General features: G+C 46.2%; 1 protein-coding gene across 1 annotated transcript; it reads left to right on the forward strand.

Moving 5' to 3' along the window:
* Positions 1-149: 149 nt before the first annotated feature.
* Positions 150-20,820, forward strand: LOC123481313 (myosin heavy chain, fast skeletal muscle-like; the record flags this gene model as incomplete). Its single annotated transcript, XM_045219819.1, has 25 exons — positions 150-214; positions 471-558; positions 663-780; positions 1,097-1,220; positions 1,613-1,749; positions 2,626-2,881; positions 3,101-3,343; positions 3,667-3,843; positions 3,942-4,087; positions 4,273-4,363; positions 6,800-7,189; positions 7,291-7,417; positions 7,590-7,708; positions 7,856-8,052; positions 8,203-8,386; positions 8,522-8,687; positions 14,492-14,616; positions 14,794-15,102; positions 16,856-17,059; positions 17,167-17,292; positions 17,420-17,590; positions 18,518-18,622; positions 18,711-18,806; positions 20,140-20,271; positions 20,703-20,820. Coding segments are annotated over 25 exons (3,917 nt in total), but the record flags the coding sequence as incomplete, so codon positions are not given.
* Positions 20,821-21,052: the final 232 nt, after the last annotated feature.

Genomic DNA, 21,052 nt, shown 5'->3' on the forward strand with positions numbered 1-21,052 from the left:
CTCATACAATAGGTTATTTTACACAATCTCATTGGCAGTATTTGCATTAGTGTGAAGTTAACCTGAGATTGTCTAATTGTCTAAAAGTATGAAGTTAACCTGATATTCTCTAATTTATAATGATATATCACTTTTCCCCATTTTAACAGATACAACCAAGAAAGGGGGCAAGAAGAAGGGTGGTTCCATGCAGACTGTGTCCTCCCAGTTCAGGGTGAGCTTTTAATAATAATAAATAATAATATGCCATTTAGCAGACGCTTTTATCCAAAGCGACTTACAGTCATGCGTGCATACATTTTTGTGTATGGGTGGTCCCGGGGATCGAACCCACTACCTTGGCGTTACAAGCGCCGTGCTCTACCAGCTGAGCTACAGAGGACCACCCATATGTGTATATTCAGGCTTTCTAAAGGTGCATTGATTATCAGAAATGATCTCTGAGAAAATGGTTTGTAACCCTCTTACAGGAGAACTTGGGCAAGCTGATGACCAACTTGAGGAGCACTCATCCTCACTTTGTGCGCTGCTTGATCCCCAACGAGTCAAAGACTCCAGGTACAAGAAATATTGAGTTAAATATTACATCTTATCAGTACAGTATCAGTAACCTTAACGAACCAATCTTTAACCTGTTAATGAGACTTGGTTTGTGTTTCCAGGTCTGATGGAGAACTTCCTGGTTATCCACCAGCTCAGGTGTAATGGTGTTCTAGAAGGTATCAGGATCTGCAGAAAGGGCTTCCCCAGCAGAATCATCTATGCTGACTTCAAGCAGAGGTACACACACACAAACACAAATGCACGCACACACACGCACCACACACACAAAGAAAGTTCTGCGCTAAGGGTTTTCCCAGCATCCGTATACATTTACATTTTAGTCATTTAGCAGACGCTCTTATCCAGAGCGACTTACAGTTAGTGAGTGCATACATTTTTCATATTGGCCCCACGTGGGAAACGAACCCACAACCCTGGCGTTGCTCTACCAACTGAGCAACAGGAGGCTTATCGTTAACGTAATATGACCAACCTATTATAACTTGACATTTACTAAATTTCTACCACATGTTAAACAAGTCTCCTCATTCAGGTACAAAGTACTGAATGCCAGTGTCATCCCCGAGGGCCAGTTCATGGACAACAAGAAGGCTTCTGAGAAGCTGCTTGGGTCCATTGATGTGAATCATGAGGATTACAAGTTTGGACACACCAAGGTCAGTCAAATACCCCCAGCAAAAGCTAACAATAAAACACAACCTCAATGATAATATAAATTCTAACCATTCAATGTCTCTCCAGTTGATACATTCATCTTTTTATTATTTCTTAAAAATTTAAAAAAACATTGATCTCAATTAATTATCATGTGCATTGTGTCAGAGTGGTATGGCTGCAGATATCTGTATCAGTGTACATTATTCATCTACAACTGTAAAATAACTTACAACTTATAAACAACCTATCCCATGGTTTGTTTGTAAGCATTGCAATGTTTATGTTGGTGAAATCAATCTAGTGGCGTTGTTCCTCTCTTTCGATTCAACCCTTTCTATCTGTAACCATCTGACAGAGGTTCCATAATTGACCATGTTTACCTGTGTCTCAGGTGTTCTTCAAAGCCGGTCTGCTGGGTGTCCTTGAGGAGATGAGAGATGAGAAGCTGGCCTCTCTGGTCGGCATGGTCCAGGCTCTCAGCCGTGGATTCCTCATGAGGAGAGAGTTCACCAAGATGATGGAGAGGAGGTGAGGAATAGTAGACAACTTGGCAAAGAATTCTGTCAACCACCTGTATGTAAAGCATTATGATTACAGACTGTATATGCTGTGAGTTGTTCACTATGAGAAAGTATGTTATAATATTCTATTAAAACAGCAGTTTGGTTTTTTGGCAAGCTGTTCAATTGTTATTTAAATGTTAGATATTTACTCATTGATTCTTGAAGAATATGAAATGCCTCATGATCTTAGCATTACCTGTCAGGGGTTACATTTCCCTAGCCAAATTCCTCAGCTGTATGCAAAAAGTGGCGGGGTCCCCGTTTTGTTATTCTTTGAATCCCAGAACGTAGCTTTAAAGTCGTACCCCAGTCTCCTTTTCACCTCATTAAACACCTGATTTACTTAACAAAAGGCACATCTCATTAGGTGCTCCAGGTATCCTCATGGCATGGCACCAGTGAGGGGTGGGGCTTTCCTCTTTCGTTCTCTATTGCTCCTCTATTGTTCCTCAAGCAAGGGGGGAGGCCGATGACATCACAAAGCCACCATCAGACCAACTCCTTGAAGTTTCCTTGAAGTCTGCAGTTCACACTATTTTCTTTAAAACATATATTTTTAGGAGTTCTTTAAGCATGCCACTCACCATGCCACTCACCATGCCACTCACCATGCCACTCACCATGCCACTCACCATGCCACTCACCATGTCACTCACCATGCCACTGACCATGTCACTCACCATGTCACTCACCATGCCACTCACCATGCCACTCACCATGCCACTCACCATGCCACTCACCATGCCACTCACCATGCCACTCACCATGCCACTCACCATGCCACTCACCATGCCACTCACCATGCCACTCACCATGCCACTCCATCCTTTCTGTCGACCAGAGATTCTGTCTTCACCATCCAGTACAACATCCGCTCTTTCATGAATGTGAAAACCTGGCCATGGATGAAGGTGTACTTCAAGATCAAGCCCCTGCTGAAGACCGCAGAGACTGAGAAGGAGCTGGCCAACATGAAGGAGAACTATGAGAAGATGCAGACGGACCTGGCCAAGGCTCTGGCCAAGAAGAAGGAGTTGGAGGAGAAGATGGTGGCCATGGTGCAGGAGAAGAATGACCTGGCGCTTCAAGTCGCATCTGTGAGTGAGCAACGACCCTCATAAGAGCCCATTTACATAAACATCTGCACATATGAACACACGCACACTGTGGCTAACTCAAAAATGTTTGTTGCCCATGGTATATGTTTATATTTCATACATTTAAATTAATTTGCTCTTACCTATTTGACAAAATTAAGTCTATATTTTGATACACAAAGTGAGGCCACTGATTTTTTTCTCCTGCTCTGAAACCAGGATTCAGAGAATCTGAACGATGCTGAGGAAAGGTGCGAGGGGCTCATCAAGAGCAAGATCCAGCTGGAGGCAAAACTCAAAGAGACGACTGAGAGGCTGGAGGATGAGGAGGAGATGAATGCTGAGTTGACTGCCAAGAAGAGGAAGCTGGAGGATGAGTGCTCTGAGCTGAAGAAGGACATTGATGACCTGGAGCTCACCCTGGCCAAAGTGGAGAAGGAGAAGCACGCCACTGAAAACAAGGTTTCGTAGACAGTCTAACCAAACAATAATCCAAACAATAATCAACTCAAAACAGAAAAGGAATTCAAGTTTTTTTGTGGGTGCTGTAAAAACTACGACACAAAATAGTGTAATTTCATTTGTGGGGTAATCCACACATTCATTACATGTTCTGTTCCCCCCTCCTTTATGACTTCCCCTCAATACACTGGCGTGGAGTACATTGCCATCTAGTGTTGAATCTATAGTACAGCACTTGTTGACACATTTCTAATATTAATTAAACTAAATCTCCCCTTCATGGTGAAGTGACCAAAGACACATTTTGTTGTTGCCGTTTTCAGGTTAAAAACCTGACAGAGGAGATGGCGTCTGTGGATGAGAGTGTTGCCAAGCTGACCAAGGAGAAGAAAGCCCTCCAAGAGGCCCACCAGCAGACACTGGACGACCTGCAGGCAGAGGAGGACAAAGTCAACACTCTGACCAAGGCCAAGACCAAGCTGGAACAGCAAGTGGACGACGTGAGTGGAGTTTGACATTTTGGCCATGATAGTATGTAAGATGATATTATCTTCAATTGTTAAGATTTGACCAATATATGTGTGTTTTTATCTTGTAGCTTGAGGGTTCTCTGGAGCAAGAGAAGAAGCTCCGTATGGACCTTGAGAGAGCCAAGAGAAAGCTGGAGGGAGATCTGAAACTGGCCCAGGAGTCCATAATGGACCTGGAGAATGACAAGCAGCAGTCTGATGAGAAAATCAAGAAGTAAACACAAATAAATTACCACAGTATTACCTGCCATCTTGATCAAAATAATGGTTGTTATTGGCTCATTCTTGTAATTATGAATTAGTATGTGATTCTTAAAAGCAAAGTGAATGGTAATATAGGCTCCCTTTACACTATCTAACTAAATCGAACTTTGCAATCAACGTGTTTGTGTTTGTTAGGAAGGAGTTTGAGACCACCCAGCTCCTCAGCAAGATTGAGGATGAGCAGTCTCTGGGAGCTCAGCTGCAGAAGAAGATCAAGGAACTCCAGGTACAGTACAGGATCTAAGCTCCTGTACAGGAAAGCACACACCTGAATAATTTCCTGAAAAAAAACGGACACATTTCTTCTGGTAGCACACATTCTATCTGGTTGCTTCTGACGGATCAGTAAGATGGTAAGAGTAACAGGCTAGGAAACACTGTCACCACCGGTAAATCTACGTTAATCGAAAATTTCAACAAGCATTTTGCTACGGCTGGCCATGCTTTCCACCTGGCTACCACTACCCCGGCCACCAGCTCTGCACCCTCCACTGCAACTTGCCCATGCCCCCCTCCCCGCTTCTCCTTCACCCAAATTCAGATAGCTGATGTTCTGAAAGAGCTGCAAAATCTGGACCCCTACAAATCAGCTGGGCTAGACAATCTGGACCCTTTCTTTCTAAAATTAGCTGCCGAAATTGTGGCAACCCCTATTACCAGCCTGTTCAACCTCTCTTTCGTATCGTCTGAGATCCCCAGAGATTGGAAAGTTGCCGCGGTCATCCCCCTCTTCAAAGGGGGTGACACTCTAGATCCAAACTGTTACAAACCCATATCCATCCTGCCCTGCCTTTCAAAAGTATTTGAAAGCCAAGTTAACAAACAGATCAACGACCATTTCGAATCCCACCGTAACTTCTCCGCTATGCAATCTGGTTTCCAAGCTGGTCATGGGTGCACCTCAGCCACGCTCAAGGTCCTAAATGATATTATAACTGCGATCGATAAAAGACAGTACTGTGCAGCCGTCTTCATCGACCTGGCCAAGGATTTCGACTCCGTCAATCACCGCATTCTTATCGGCAGACTAAATAGCCTTGGTTTCTCAAATGACTGCCTCGCCTGGTTCACCAACTACTTCTCAGATAGAGTTCAATGTGTCAAATCGGAGGGTCTGTTGTCTGGACCTCTGGCAGTCTCTATTGGGGTGCCACAGGGTTCAATTTTCGGGCCGACTCTATTCTCTGTGTATATCAATTATGTCGCTCTTGCTGCTGGTGACTCTCAGATCCACCTCTACGCAGACAACACCATTTGTATACATCTGGCCCTTCATTGGACACTGTGTTAACAAACCTCCAAACGAGCTTCAATGCCATACAGCACTCCTTCCGTAGCCTCCAACTGCTCTTAAACACTAGTAAAACTAAATGCATGCTCTTCAATCGAACGCTGCTTGCACCCGCCCACCTAACTAGAATCATTACTCTCGGCAGGTCTGACTTAGAATATGTGGACAACTACAAATACCTAGGTGTCTGGTTAGACCGTAAACTCTCCTTCCAGACTCACATTAAGCATCTCCAATCCAAAGTTAAATATAGAATCGGCTTCCTATTTCGCAACAAAGCCTCCTTCACTCATGCTGCCAAACATGCCCTTGTAAAACTGACTATCCTACCGATCCTTGACTTCGGTGATGTCATTTACAAAATAGCCTCCAACACTCTGCTCAGCAAATTGGATGTAGTCTATCACAGTGCCATCTGTTTTGTCACCAAAGCCCCATATACTACCCACCATTGTGACCTGTACGCTCTCGTTGGCTGGCCCTCACTACATATTTGTCGCCAAACCCACTGGCTCCAGGTCATCTATAAATCACTGCTAGGCAAATCCCCACATTATCTTAGCTCATTGGTCACCATAGCAACACCCACCTGTAGAATGCGCTCCAGCAGGTATATCTCACTGGTCATCCCCAAAGCCAACACCTCTTTTGGCCGCCATTCCTTCCAGTTCTCTGCTGCCAATGACTGGAACGAACTGCAAAAGTCTCTGAAGCTGGAGACTCTTATCTCCTTCACTAACTTTAAGCATCAGTTGTCAGAGCAGCTTACCGATCACTGCACCTGTACACAGCCTTTCTGAAATTAGCCCACCCAACTACCTCATCCCCATATTGTTATTTATTTTGCTAATTTGCACCCCAGTATCTCTATTTGCACATTATTTCGCACTATGGCCTATTTATTGCCTTACCTCCATAACTTACTACATTTGCACACACTGTATATAGATTTTCTATTGTGTTATTGACTGTACGTTGTGTTTATCCCATATGTAACTCTGTGTTGTTGTTGTTTTTTATCGCACTGCTTTGCTTTATCTTGGCCAGGTCGCAGTTGTAAATGAGAACTTGTTCTCAACTGGCTTACCTGGTTAAATAAAGGTTAAAACATTTTTTTTTTTAAGAATGGAAGATGGTGCTTCATGATGGTGCTTCTTTCGATGGAAAGATGGTGCTTCTTACCATTGTTAGTTCCGCCCTTGGGACACTGTCTAATGAATATAGTAAATATGTTAGTGTAACTGGCTATGTATTAACACATTTATGCTAAATATGCTAGATATACTGTACATACTATTATTATGTAGTGAGGTTCAATTGTTTCAACTGTATTGTAGTGTTCATCCCCCCTGCTCCTGCCCCCTCTTCTAGGCCCGTATTGAGGAGCTGGAGGAGGAAATTGAGGCTGAGCGTGCTGCCAGGGCTAAGGTTGAGAAGCAGAGGGCCGATCTCTCCAGGGAACTTGAGGAGATCAGCGAGAGGCTGGAGGAGGCCGGAGGCGCCACTGCTGCTCAGATTGAGATGAACAAGAAGCGCGAGGCTGAGTTCCAGAAGCTGCGTCGTGATCTTGAAGAGTCCACCCTGCAGCACGAGGCCACAGCCGCCGCTCTGCGCAAGAAGCAGGCCGACAGTGTGGCTGAGCTCGGGGAGCAGATCGACAACCTGCAGCGCGTCAAGCAGAAGCTGGAGAAGGAGAAGAGTGAGTACAAGATGGAGATTGATGACCTCTCCAGCAACATGGAGGCTGTTGCCAAGGCTAAGGTGAGTAGTGATGTTTTGGTCAAGCAGTGTAGAGGAGGGTCAGCTACATTACCATTCAAGTAAACTGAAGTTGACAGGAGTCCCATATGTTTCACTAACAGGGCAATCTGGAGAAGATGTGCCGTACTCTTGAGGACCAGCTGAGCGAGATCAAGACTAAGAATGATGAGAATGCTCGCCAGGTCAACGACATCAGCGGACAGAGGGCCAGACTCCTGACAGAAAATGGTACCATCAACAATGAATAACAAACCAATGTAGCACACTTCAGTAGTAAACAATAACATGTGTTTGGGCTGTAAATCCAGTCCACATAGTTTCTGTCCTACAATACCTCAAATACATTTTCAATCTTAGAGAACAGTGACCCCATTAACAAGAGGTCACTCTTTCCCTGCAGGTGAGTTTGGCCGTCAGCTGGAGGAGAAGGAAGCCCTGGTGTCTCAGCTTAACAGAGGAAAACAAGCCTTCACCCAACAGGTGGAGGAGCTGAAGAGGCAGATTGAGGAGGAGGTCAAGGTAAGGGACCCAAAATGGAAACCACCCACCACAATTTAGAGCTCTATATACATATAGACGGTGACTACGCCACCCTCAGAGACTTCTACTGCCATTTGTTTTACTCTCTATCTAATCTCTCTTTGTCTTTCTTGCTTTCTTTCTCAGGCTAAAAATGCACTGGCCCACGGTGTGCAGTCTGCCCGCCATGACTGTGACCTCCTGAGAGAGCAGTTTGAGGAGGAGCAGGAGGCCAAGGCAGAGCTGCAGCGCGGCATGTCTAAGGCCAACAGTGAGGTGGCTCAGTGGAGGACTAAGTATGAAACTGATGCCATCCAGCGCACAGAGGAGCTGGAGGAGGCCAAGTGAGTTGCACGCAGTTGCAAAAACTCAAATAAATGGTGTGGATGGTGAGGGTGATAGGGGGCTCTGAGAAAATGTTATGTCAATATGTAGTGCAACATTTGTTTCACAACAAATTGCTCACCATAACACCACCTTCTGTTGTCCAACAGGAAGAAACTGGCCCAGCGTCTGCAGGAGGCTGAGGAGACCATTGAGGCGACCAACTCAAAGTGCGCCTCCCTGGAGAAGACCAAGCAGAGACTGCAGGGAGAGGTGGAGGACCTCATGATTGACGTTGAGAGAGCCAACGCAATGGCCGCCAACCTTGACAAGAAGCAGAGGAACTTTGACAAGGTGAACATTTATAAACGTCACTCTAGGTGATATTTTCTGTCTGCTATTTGATCAGTTGTAGTATAATTGTAGCATATTTCTGAATCAAAACTCTCCATCAATGAGTTGTAATGAAAATCCCATGTATTTCCCTAGGTTCTGGCAGAGTGGAAGCAGAAGTATGAGGAGGGTCAGGCTGAGCTGGAAGGAGCTCAGAAGGAGGCTCGCTCTATGAGCACTGAACTCTTCAAGATGAAGAACTCCTACGAGGAGGCTCTGGATCATCTGGAGACTCTGAAGAGAGAGAACAAGAACCTGCAACGTGAGCATTTGACAGCAGTTCTATTTGACTGATGCTTGACTAGTGTTTGAAAATGGAATTCACTGTAATCATCAACATTATTGTCACGGTTTACTAAGCCAGAACCCAGAAGCAGACCAGGACAAGGTAAGTGGTGTCAAAGGTGAGTGTTTATTTAACTGATCCACGAGTGCTGCTGAATAATCCAGGGAACAGAGCGGGCGGCGTGGATGAGTTGTTGAGGGTGCAGTAGTTGGTCCAATGAGGGCTCGGCAGCCGCCGACCATCAGGCAGAGGTTGGGTGAAGGTTCGGACGAGTGACTGCAGGGAGAACAAAACGGAGGTAAGCATACAACAAGCAAACAAGGTGCAAAACAACAAAACTAATGCTCTAAGCTCTAAGACTGATCCGCTGATAAACATACTGTTCATGGCTAACGATCCGGCAGGGAATGGATGTTAGGCCAGAGCCTAAGAAGGGTGATGATCAGGACCAGGTGTGCAGATTGCTGATGGGATGCAGGTGCGGAAATCAAGAGAGCTCCCGCCTAGCAACGTTGCCCGGCAACCAGGCAGGGAGCGTTCCAGAACCCTCGGGAAACTGGAGATCACGAGCAGAAAAACTAGTACACAGACCGGACCCGACTCAGACTGCCGGGATCGTTACAGTACCCCCCTCCGACGAACGCCACCGGGCGGACTCCCGGAGCGCCAGGATGGAGGCGGTAGAAGTCCCGAATGAGGTCAGCATCTAGGATCTGTCGCCGCGGAATCCAACTCCTCTCTTCAGGACCATACCCCTCCCAGTCCACGAGATACTGGAAACCCCGGCCCCGCCGTCTGGAATCCATGATGCGTCGCACCGTGTAGGCAGGACCACCTCCGATCATCCGAGGAGGAGGAGGAGGAGGCGGAGGAGGCAACAGAGGACTGAGGAAAACAGGCTTGAGGCAGGAGACATGAAAGGTGGGATGGACTCTGAGCGTCCTCGGTAGTTTGAGTCGAACTGCCACCGGATTGATCACCTTCTCCACCACAAACGGACCAATGAACTTCGGTAACAACTTCCTAGACTCAGTCCGTAAAGGAAGATCCCGTGTGGCCAACCAGACCCTATCTCCGATGGTATAGGTGGGAGCGGGGATCCGGCGACGATTCGCCTGGAGCTGATACCGGTCCGAAACTCTAAGGAGTGCCTTTCTGGCCCGATGCCAGGTCCGGTGGCACCAACGAATATGGGCCTGAACAGAAGGCACTGAGAGCTCCTTCTCCTGAGAAGGGAACAAGGGAGGTTGGTAGCCATACAGGCACTGGAAGGGAGACATCCCAGTGGCAGATGTAGGGGAGAGTATTGTGGGCATACTCAACCCAAGGCAACTGAGAGACCCAGGAGGTGGGGTTGGAAGAGACCAGGCAGCGTAGCGTGGATTCCATCTTCTGGTTGGCTCTCTCCGCCTGACCATTAGATTGGGGGTGAAAACCAGATGTGAGACTGACTGTAGCTCCAATGGCCAAACAGAAGGACTTCCAGACCGCAGAGGTAAACTGAGGGCCACGGTCGGAAACGATATCACTGGGCAAACCGTGGACCCTGAAAACCTCCCTAACCAGGATCTCGGACGTCTCCGAGGCAGAGGGAAGCTTGGCAATTGGCACAAAGTGGGCGAACTTGCTGAATCTGTCCACGATAGTCAGAACGACCGTGTTCCCCTCAGAAGCGGGCAACCCAGTGACAAAGTCCAGGGCCAGATGCGACCATGGTCGCCGGGGAATAGGAAGGGGGTGAAGTAGTCCAGAGCTGGGCCGATTGGTACTCTTATTCTGCGCACACACTGGACAGGCAGCAACAAAACCCCGAGTATCCTCGGCCATGGCAGGCCACCAAAAACGTCTGCGAAGAAACGCCATCGTCCGAGCCACGCCAGGGTGACAAGCCATCTTGCTGGCGTGGGACCATTTGAGGACAGCAGGACGAACCGACTCAGGCACAAACAACCGACCGGGTGGACCGTTACCGGGACCGGGCTGCGTCCGAAGGGCCGCCATCACCTCCTCCTCAATCTTCCACATAACTGCTCCCACGACGCAGTTCCGGGGAGAATTGTCTCGGTCTTGGACCCACTCTCCTCCGTCTTGGAGAACATCCGGGACAAGGCGTCCGCCTTGCCGTTCTTAGATCCAGGTCGGAACGTCAGGGAAAAATTGAATCGTCCGAAAAACAACGCCCACCTGGCCTGACGGGAGTTGAGACGTCTAGCCGATTGCACGTAAGCAAGATTCTTGTGGTCAGTCCAGACAATAAACGGTTGCTCCGCCCCTCCAACCAGTGGCGCCACTCCTCCAAGGCAAGTTTCACCGCGAGAAGCTCCCGGTTACCCACATCGTAATTCCTCTCCGCAGGCGAAAGGCAACGAGTAGTAGGCGCAGGGATGGAGTTTACTGTCCGTGGAGCATCGCTGCGACAGGATGGCGCCAACTCCCACATCAGACGCGTCCACTTCAACGAGCGAACTGACGGGCCGTGTCCGGTTGAGAGAGAATCGGTGCGTTGGTGAATCGCCTCTTCAAATCCAGAAACGCTCGATCCGCCTCCGGATTCCACTTGAAGGTCCTGATACTGGAAGTCAAGGCAGTTAACGGAGCGGCCACACGGCTGTAATCCCGGATGAATCTGCGGTAGAAATTCGCAAACCCCAAAAATCTCTGGAGCTGCAATCTCGTACCGGGCTGGGCCCATTCCAGAACCGCTCTAACCTTCTCCTGGTCCATCCTAATCTCTCCCCTGGAGATGATGTACCCGAGAAAGGATGTCGTGTGGGCGTGAAACTCGCACTTCTCGGCCTTCACGAACAGGCGATTCTCCAACAATCGCTGCAGAACCTGCCGGACATGCTGGACGTGGTCGGAAGGTTCCTTAGAGAAGATCAGAATGTCATCCAGGTAAACAAACACAAAGAGACCGATCATATCTCTCAGGACGTCGTTCACCATACTCTGGAATACCGCTGGAGCATTGGTCAGTCCAAACGGCATCACCTGATACTCGAAGTGACCCATCGGTGTATTGAAACCCGTCAACCACTCGTCCCCCTCTCTGATCCGGACCATGTGATACGCATTGCGTAGGTCTAGCTTGGTGAACACCGTAGCACCCTGTAAGGAGTCGAAGGCAGAACTCATCAAGGGCAGGGGATACTTGTTCTTGACCGTGATGTCATTCAACCCCCGATAATCAATACACGGTCGAAGAGAGCCATCCTTCTTACCCACAAAGAAGAATCCTGCCCCCAGGGGTGATGACGAGGGACGAACGAGACCAGCAGCTAGGGACTCCTTGATGTAGGTCTCCAAAGCCTCACGTTCAGGTCGGGAGATACTGTATAACCTTCCCTTGGGGTAGACAGCTCCAGGGAACAGGTTGATGGCACAATCATATGGTCGGTGGGGAGGGAGTGACAGAGCCTTCTGCTTACTGAACACTTCCCCCAAATCGTGATATGTCTCGGGAACCAGGGACAAATCTGGGGGTTTAGCCTCAATCACCTGACTGGGAACCGAATGGGGACAGGCAGTCTTGAGACAGTTAGCATGACAATCAAGGCTCCAACTCGTTACCTTGCCCGTCACCCAATCGAACGTGGGATTGTGTTCCTTCAGCCAGGGGTATCCAAGGACCAGAGGAACATGGGAAGACGGCAGAATGAAGAATGAAATCATCTCAGAATGATTCCCCGACAACAGCATCTTAACCGGTTCAGTCCTCATCGTGATACGTGCCAGACTACTGCCGTCCAGAGTGGTAGCTTCAATGGCTTCCGGCAATTGCTCCTTGGAAAGCCCCAGCTGTTCCACCAACTCGGCATCAAGAAAGCTTCCATCGGCACCTGAATCGATAAAAGCGTTAATCGCTAAGCTCTGATTCCTGTTCATAAGGGTAGCCGGAAACGGGGTCTGACAGAGGTATTGAGAGGTCGAAACTGGCTCGCTAAAAGTCCTCCCAACTTTAGCGAGCCGCGCAGTTTGACGACCGCCGGGAACCAGTGGCGAGGTAATGTCCCGAACCACCACAGTAGAGGCAACAGTTAGTCCCTACGTCTGTGTTGGCGCTCCTCCTTGGTTAACCCGTGCCGCCCCACTTGCATGGGTTCAGAATCGGGAGACAGGACCTCTCCACTAATCCTGTGTGGTGGACGATGATCGACGTATTCTGGTCCAATCCCCGACCCGACTGGAACCTGAGAAGCTGATCGGTTGGACCGGGACCCATTGCTTCTCCCTCCTTCGCTCTCGGACTCGATTATCCACCCGAATAGACAAGGCTACCAAGCTGTCCAGGTCACTAGGCTCCGGATAGGAGATCAACTCATCCTTGAGCTGCTCCGACAGACCCTGGTAAAAGGCCGCTTGCAGAGACTCCTCATTCCACCCACTCTCCACAGCCAACGTCTTGAACTCGATCACGAAGTCGGCCACGCTGCGAAGTTCCTTGGCGAAGCGAAAACAGGCGCCTAGCTGCGTCCCTCCCTCGGACGGAATGGTCGAAGAGCTTCCTCATCTCGGCCGTGAACCCCTGGTATGAAGCCATGCAGGGATCCTGTCGTTCCCAAACGGCTGAAGCCCACTCCAGCGCTCGACCACGCAGCAACTCAATCACAAAGGCTATCCTAGCTTTGTCTGTGGCATAAGAGTAGGGCTGTAGATCGAACACTAATCCACACTGCATAAGGAAGGAACGGCATCTTCCCAGCTCCCCCTCATATTTATCCGGCGTCGGAACCTTGGGCTCATGGAAGGACACAGCTCCAGAAGCGGCAGGCGAGATGGGTGAAACCGGTAGTGGATCCTCCACCGGAAACTTGCGCTGGTTCTGGACCTCCGTCAGACCGGTAGAAAGGTTCCGAACTGACAACGCGATCTCCTGTAGTACCGTGCTATGATGACCCAACATCTTCTCCTGATGGGTAATGGCATGGCGAACAGAGTCCAGGTCCGCTGGGTTCATTACTGGCCGGATCGTTCTGTCACGGTTTACTAAGCCAGAACCCAGAAGCAGACCAGGACAAGGTAAGTGGTGTCAAAGGTGAGTGTTTATTTAACTGATCCACGAGTGCTGCTGAATAATCCAGGGAACAGAGCGGGCGGCGTGGATGAGTTGTTGAGGGTGCAGTAGTTGGTCCAATGAGGGCTCGGCAGCCGCCGACCATCAGGCAGAGGTTGGGTGAAGGTTCCGGACGAGTGACTGCAGGGAGAACAAAACGGAGGTAAGCATACAACAAGCAAACAAGGTGCAAAACAACAAAACTAATGCTCTAAGCTCTAAGACTGATCCGCTGATAAACATACTGTTCATGGCTAACGATCCGGCAGGGAATGGATGTTAGGCCAGAGCCTAAGAAGGGTGATGATCAGGACCAGGTGTGCAGATTGCTGATGGGATGCAGGTGCGGAAATCAAGAGAGCTCCCGCCTAGCAACGTTGCCCGGCAACCAGGCAGGGAGCGTTCCAGAACCCTCGGGAAACTGGAGATCACGAGCAGAAAAACTAGTACACAGACCGGACCCGACTCAGACTGCCGGGATCGTTACAATTATATCAAAATTACTATTAAACCGTCTCATGTAAAGTATAAAATATACTTTTTGGGAACATGTAATTGGTATTCCTTTGAACCACCCAAGGATGTGGGGGGCAATTAGATTAGCAAGACAGTATGAAGTGCTGTTAATGAATTAACTGTTATTATGATACAATATAAACTTCAGTGCACTGGTGATGTCCGCTGAAAATCTCCCAAGTCTAAACAGCTCCTATGTTTGTGTGTGCAGAGGAGATCTCTGACCTGACTGAGCAGATCGGAGAGACTGGCAAGAGCATCCATGAGCTGGAGAAGGCTAAGAAGACCGTGGAGACAGAGAAGTCTGAGATCCAGACCGCTCTGGAGGAGGCTGAGGTACAAACTACAGCTGTTTGATAGGAAAAGCAGTGTTACACAAGCCAATGCCAGCTACAGTCTAACGCTCCCCTTTATTGGTGTTTATTGTAGTCATTTATACAGTATGTAATTCCTTGTGTTATACACATCCAAATGTATTGAGCACAATTCACCTGACTGCTTCTCTTTGTCCAGGGCACACTGGAGCACGAGGAATCCAAGATTCTGCGTGTGCAGCTGGAGCTGAACCAGATCAAGGGTGAGGTGGACAGGAAGCTGGCTGAGAAGGACGAGGAGATGGAGCAGATCAAGAGGAACAGCCAGAGGGTGATTGACTCCATGCAGAGCACCCTGGACTCTGAGGTCAGGAGCAGGAATGACGCCCTGAGGGTGAAGAAGAAGATGGAGGGAGACCTGAATGAGATGGAGATCCAGCTGAGCCACGCCAACAGGCAGGCCGCTGAGGCCCAGAAACAGCTGAGGAACGTCCAGGGACAGCTCAAGGTAAAGGGACTGGGACATCAGGCTCAAAAACCTGATCATGGGGAGGGATTTGTTTGTGAATCAATAGAAAATAATAGAAAATAGGAATGGAATAGAGACTAATACACTGTAATACATTGTACACTCTTAGAAGTAAAGACTAATCCACTGTACACTCTTAGAAATAAAGACTAATACACTGTACACTTTTAGAAGTAAAGACTAATCCACTGTACACTCTTAGAAGTAAAGACTAATCCACTGTACACTCTTAGAAGTAAAGACTAATCCACTGTACACTCTTAGAAGTAAAGACTAAACCACTGTACACTCTTAGAAATAAAGACTAATACACTGTACACTTTTAGAAGTAAAGACTAATCCACTGTACACTCTTAGAAGTAAAGACTAATAAACAGTACACTCTTAGAAGTAAAGACTAATACACTGTACACTTTTAGAAGAAAATACTAATCCACTGTACACTCTTAGAAGTAATGACTAATACAATGTACACTCTTAGAAGTAAAGACTAATACACTCTACACTCCTAGAAGTAAAGACAAATACATTGTAGTACACTGTAGACTCTTAGAAGTAATGACTAATACAATGTACTCTCTTAGAAGTAAAGAATAATACACTGTACACTCCTAGAAGTAAAGACTAATGCATTGTAGTACACTGTACACTCTTAGAAGTAAAGACTAATACACTGTAATACACTGTAATATACTATAATACACTGTAATACACTGAAATACCCTGTAATATACTATAATACACTGTAATACACCATAATACACTGTAATACACTATAATATAATATAATACACTGTAATACACCATAATACACTGTAATACACTGTAATATACTATAATACACTGTAATACACCATAATACACTGCAATACACTGTAATACACTGTAATATACTGTAATACACTGTAATACACTGTACACTCTTAGAAGTAAAGGTGCCTGGAATAATCTTTTGGGTTGCTGCTCCTGTGGAACCTTTCTCGTTGAAAAAGGTTCAATGAGGATCCCCTCTGAAATGGCTATTCATAACTCCTGTCTAAAGGTTCAAACCGGAACCTTTTTGTGATGGGAGGGGTTATATTTTGAACCATTTTAATAATATATTGTAGAGGTGGCAGCCTATCAGATTGAAGGCGTGGCTTATTGTAGGATAATTTTTTCGTCAAACATTAGCATAAATGTAATTCCTGTTCATCACCTTCAGTTTAAAAACTGCAAATTAAAATGTTCCTTGAGTATTTATGCAAATTACATATTCTAATTGAGTAATTTTAACTTTGGGATTTGCTCATGAGCAACTCATACACCTCCAGTGGCCTCATTGAAGCTACAAAACTGTCAGTGTTCAATATTAACATGTGATGACAATACAACAGAACAGATGAACAGGAATTACATTTACTCTGACAGGTGGCCCAAAAAATGTAAGTGTCTTAAACCACGCCCCTACTAAGCCATGCCTCCAGGAACCCGTTGCTACATCGAACCATTAAAGGTTCCTCCAAGAACCCCTCAACTAACTGAAGGTGCAAATATGACTAGCAATGGTTCAATGGGAAACCCCCGGGGTTTCTTGAGGATCTCCAGGGTTCCTCGAATCACCACTAATTCTAAGAGTGTATAAAGGAACAGATGAACTTCAGGAACATTTTTACCCATTAACATTTCTCTCACCGATCGTATCGCTCTATTCCCACAAGTCCTAATGAACCTATGTCATTGTGAACCCCAGGATGCCCAATTGCACCTTGATGACGCTGTCCGCCTCTCAGAGGATATGAAGGAGCAGGCAGCCATGGTGGAGCGCAGAAACGGTCTGATGGTGGCTGAAATTGAGGAGCTGAGAGTTGCTCTGGAGCAGACAGAGAGAGGCCGCAAAGTGGCTGAGACTGAGCTGGTAGACGCCAGCGAGCGCGTCGGACTGCTGCACTCCCAGGTACGGGTCAAAAGCCATTTCTAATTAAACACATGGAATTCGGCAATGCTTGCTTTTAGATTTTCGTAATTTCTGAGTCAAACAAATGGCCTTGTTTCCTCCTTCAGAACACCAGCCTTCTGAACACCAAGAAGAAGCTGGAGACTGACCTGGTTCAGGTGCAGGGAGAGGTGGACGACATCGTCCAGGAAGCCAGGAACGCAGAGGACAAGGCCAAGAAGGCCATCACTGACGTGAGTCCTTGAATTACATTAGCTAGATTGCCAATGGTAGCTGGGCTGATTAACCACAACAAATATCTCAGAGGGACATTATGGTTGGTGCCAGTTGATGCATAAATTGAACTAAGTACCATTCCAGGCGGCCATGATGGCTGAGGAGCTGAAGAAGGAGCAGGACACCAGCGCTCACCTGGAGAGGATGAAGAAGAACCTGGAGGTCACAGTCAAGGACCTGCAGCACCGCCTGGATGAGGCTGAGAATCTGGCCATGAAGGGAGGCAAGAAGCAGCTCCAGAAACTGGAGTCCAGGGTGAGTTAACAGCCGGGTGGATTGGAAGACAGACTGATGGAAATGCATGTGATCATATAAAAAATAAGGTATTTCGGGGGAAATGCCCCCTTAAGGAAAATGTATATTTTCTGACAATAAAAAGCTACTTTTGGTAAGATTTGAATATGGCATACTGGCAATTTTTTGGAAAATACATTTTGAATAAGTGCCCCCTGAAGATTAGTGTTTTAAAATACATTGTATACGTTTTATTATTACATTTTTGAGTAATTGACTCTTAAAAGTGGCGCAGTGGTCTAAGGCACTGCATCGCAGTATTAGCTGTGCCACTAGAGATCCCGGTTCGAATCCAGGCTCTGTCGTAGCCGGCCGCGACCGGGAGACCCATGGGGCGGCGCACAATTGGCCCAGTGTCATCCAGGGTAGTGGAGTGAATGGCCGGCAGGGATGTAGCTCACTTGGTAGAGCATGGCGTTTGTAACGCCAGGGTTGTGGGTTCGATTCCCACAGGGGGCCAGTATGGAAAAATATATAATTTAAAAAATGTATGCACTCACTAACTGTAAGTCGCTCTGGATAAGAGCGTCTGCTAAATTACTAAAATGTAAATGTAAAAGCTAAAGTCTAGGTGTTTAAGCAGTAAGGCATGGAAAGCGCTGGAATTTTTTTTTGTGACATAAAGTGTGTTCTGTTATAGGCAGAGGGCATAAGATTCCCTACACAGGGGCATTGTGTAAGACGATCTCTCTCAAAAACCCACCTACATAAGGAAAAGTAGTTGTTTTCATTATAGACCCCTCTAATTAAAATGGTAGAAATATATAGGAACAGACAACAATTGTGCCTCCTTGACTAGCAGAAGAATATACTTCTGTTTTTACAAAGATTTGTTACGTCTGATTTCACCACCTCACATAAATGCCTACCTTTATTTCTTCCACAAAGGTGCGCGAGCTCGAGACTGAGGTGGAGGCCGAGCAGAGAAGAGGTGTAGACGCAGTCAAGGGAGTCCGCAAGTATGAGCGCAGAGTCAAGGAGCTCACTTACCAGGTAAGAACATGTGCCTTCTTCACACACTAAAGCACACTGGTTTGTGTATTAAACTATGGGGTATTGATTCTTTGATCTTCTCCCACAGACTGAGGAGGATAAGAAGAACGTTGGCAGACTTCAGGACCTGGTAGATAAGCTGCAGTTGAAAGTGAAGGCCTACAAGAGGCAGGCTGAGGAAGCGGTGAGTCAAATACTCTGAAAGCTTACATTCCCTAGTACACATTACAAAACGTCATGTCCAGACAGTTTAGTTGAAGTGTTGCTACTGCACATCAGTCAACAATGACTCAGTTGATAGTGCAAGTAATTGCTGAAGAAATGTATGCACAGTGACTCCTACACAGCAAAATCAATGGTGTACATTTAACTCTGAAAGTGTAAAATGAACACTATTTTCAGTGAACATATGAGTCCCACTAAACTGGTGTTAAAATAACACTTTTGAAAGTGTTAAAGATTTAACTCTGTTGCAGTGTTCCCCATTCAACTCTCAATGTGTTCAAATGAGCATGATTGTGGTGTTAGCATAGCTCTACTGTAGATTAATACACAACACCTACAGTGTAAAACATAACACTTGATTTAGCACACACTGTGTTCCCTCAGGCCCCTACTCCACCACTACCACATATCTACAGTACAAATGTCCATGTGTGTATAGTGCGTATGTTATCGTGTGTGTGTATGCATGTGTCTGTGCCTATGTTTGTGTTGCTTCACAGTCCCCGCTGTTCCATAAGGTGATTTTTTTTCTGTTTTTTAAATCAAATTTTACTGCTTGCATCAGTTACCTGATGTGGAATAGAGTTCCATGTAGTCACGGCTCTATGTAGTACTGTGCGCCTCCCACAGAGTGTTCCGTACTTGGGGACTGTGAAGAGACCTCTGGTGGCATGTCTTGTGGGGTATGCATGGGTGTCTGAGCTGTGTGCCAGTAGTTCAAACAGACAGCTCGGTGCATTCAACATGTCAATACCTCTCATAAATACAAGTAGTGATGAAGTCAATCTCTCCTCCACTTTGAGCCAGGAGAGATTGACATGCATATTATTAATGTTAGCTCTCTGTGTACATCCACAGCTACTGTTGTATCAATATGTTTTGACCGTGACAGTTTACAATCCAGGGTTACTCCAAGCAGTTTAGTCACCTCAAATTGCTCAATTTCCACATAATTTATTACAAGATTTAGTTGAGGTTTAGGGTTTAGTGAATGATTTGTGCCATATACAATGCTTTTAGTTTTTAGAAATATTTAGGACTAACTTATTCCTTGCCACCCACTCTGAAACTAACTGCAACTCTTTGTTAAGCGTTGCAGTCATTTCAGTCACAACCAGCAGTTTGATCCCCTGTTCCACTACTCACTTTCTCTGCTATATCATCTATCTCCCTAAATACATTGCTATCCTAAATATATCAATAAAAAAACTTTAAAAATAATATTAATTTGCTATCTGAAGCTTCAAACTTTGAATACTGATGTTATGCTCTCCTCTGTTTATCTCACCCAGGAGGAAGCAGCCAACCAGCACATGTCTAAGTTCAGGAAGGTTCAGCATGAGCTGGAGGAGGCTGAGGAGCGTGCTGACATCGCTGAGACGCAGGTCAACAAGCTCAGAGCCAAGACCCGCGACACTGGAAAGGTACAGAACTGCTGCTAAACGTACACTTGACTCGTGTTCAAATATGACCACATCAACACCACCTATGATTCATTCTTCACAGTAGTCGATACTGACATTTTACACTCACTCAAAGGTATTTAAGATCTCTGAAAAACACATTTCAGGACAGGGTAAATAAAACATCTAAATAAAAGGTTAATCAAAATTTAGTTGGTACAAGCTGAGCACTGAATCTTAAATGCTTTATCCATTATATTATGTCCAAGTCTATCCATATATTTATCATGTTCATTTTTAATACTGATCCATTATATTCTATCCAAGTCTGTCCATATATTTATCATGTTCATTATTAATACTGATCCATTATATTCTGTCCAAGTCTATCCATATATTTATCATGTTCATTATTAATACTGATCCATTATATTCTGTATTTCTTCTTACAGGGAAAAGAAGCTGCTGAATAAACAAGACCAAAGTCTGATCAATTTCCTTTGATGCATAAAATATGATTTTCATGGTGAAATGTTGAGCATTGATTAAAAACATGTTGACCTACATAAACTTCCTTTGTGACTGTGGACTTATTACTCAGCATATAGCTTTTTCATACCATAAAAATATTGCATTCTGGGATTTAAACAACAACAAAGCTGCCACCCCAACAAAGTGGCCACTTTTTTTGGTAAACACTCCCAAATGTATAGACTGACCTATGAATGCAAGTACTGACCATCCATAACGTTCAAATTATAGTTGTAACCCTTTACAGTCGCGGGAATTGGCCTATATGGAC

This window comes from Coregonus clupeaformis, unplaced genomic scaffold, assembly GCF_020615455.1.
Source record: "Coregonus clupeaformis isolate EN_2021a unplaced genomic scaffold, ASM2061545v1 scaf2780, whole genome shotgun sequence".
NCBI classification, from domain to species: Eukaryota; Metazoa; Chordata; class Actinopteri; order Salmoniformes; family Salmonidae; genus Coregonus; species Coregonus clupeaformis.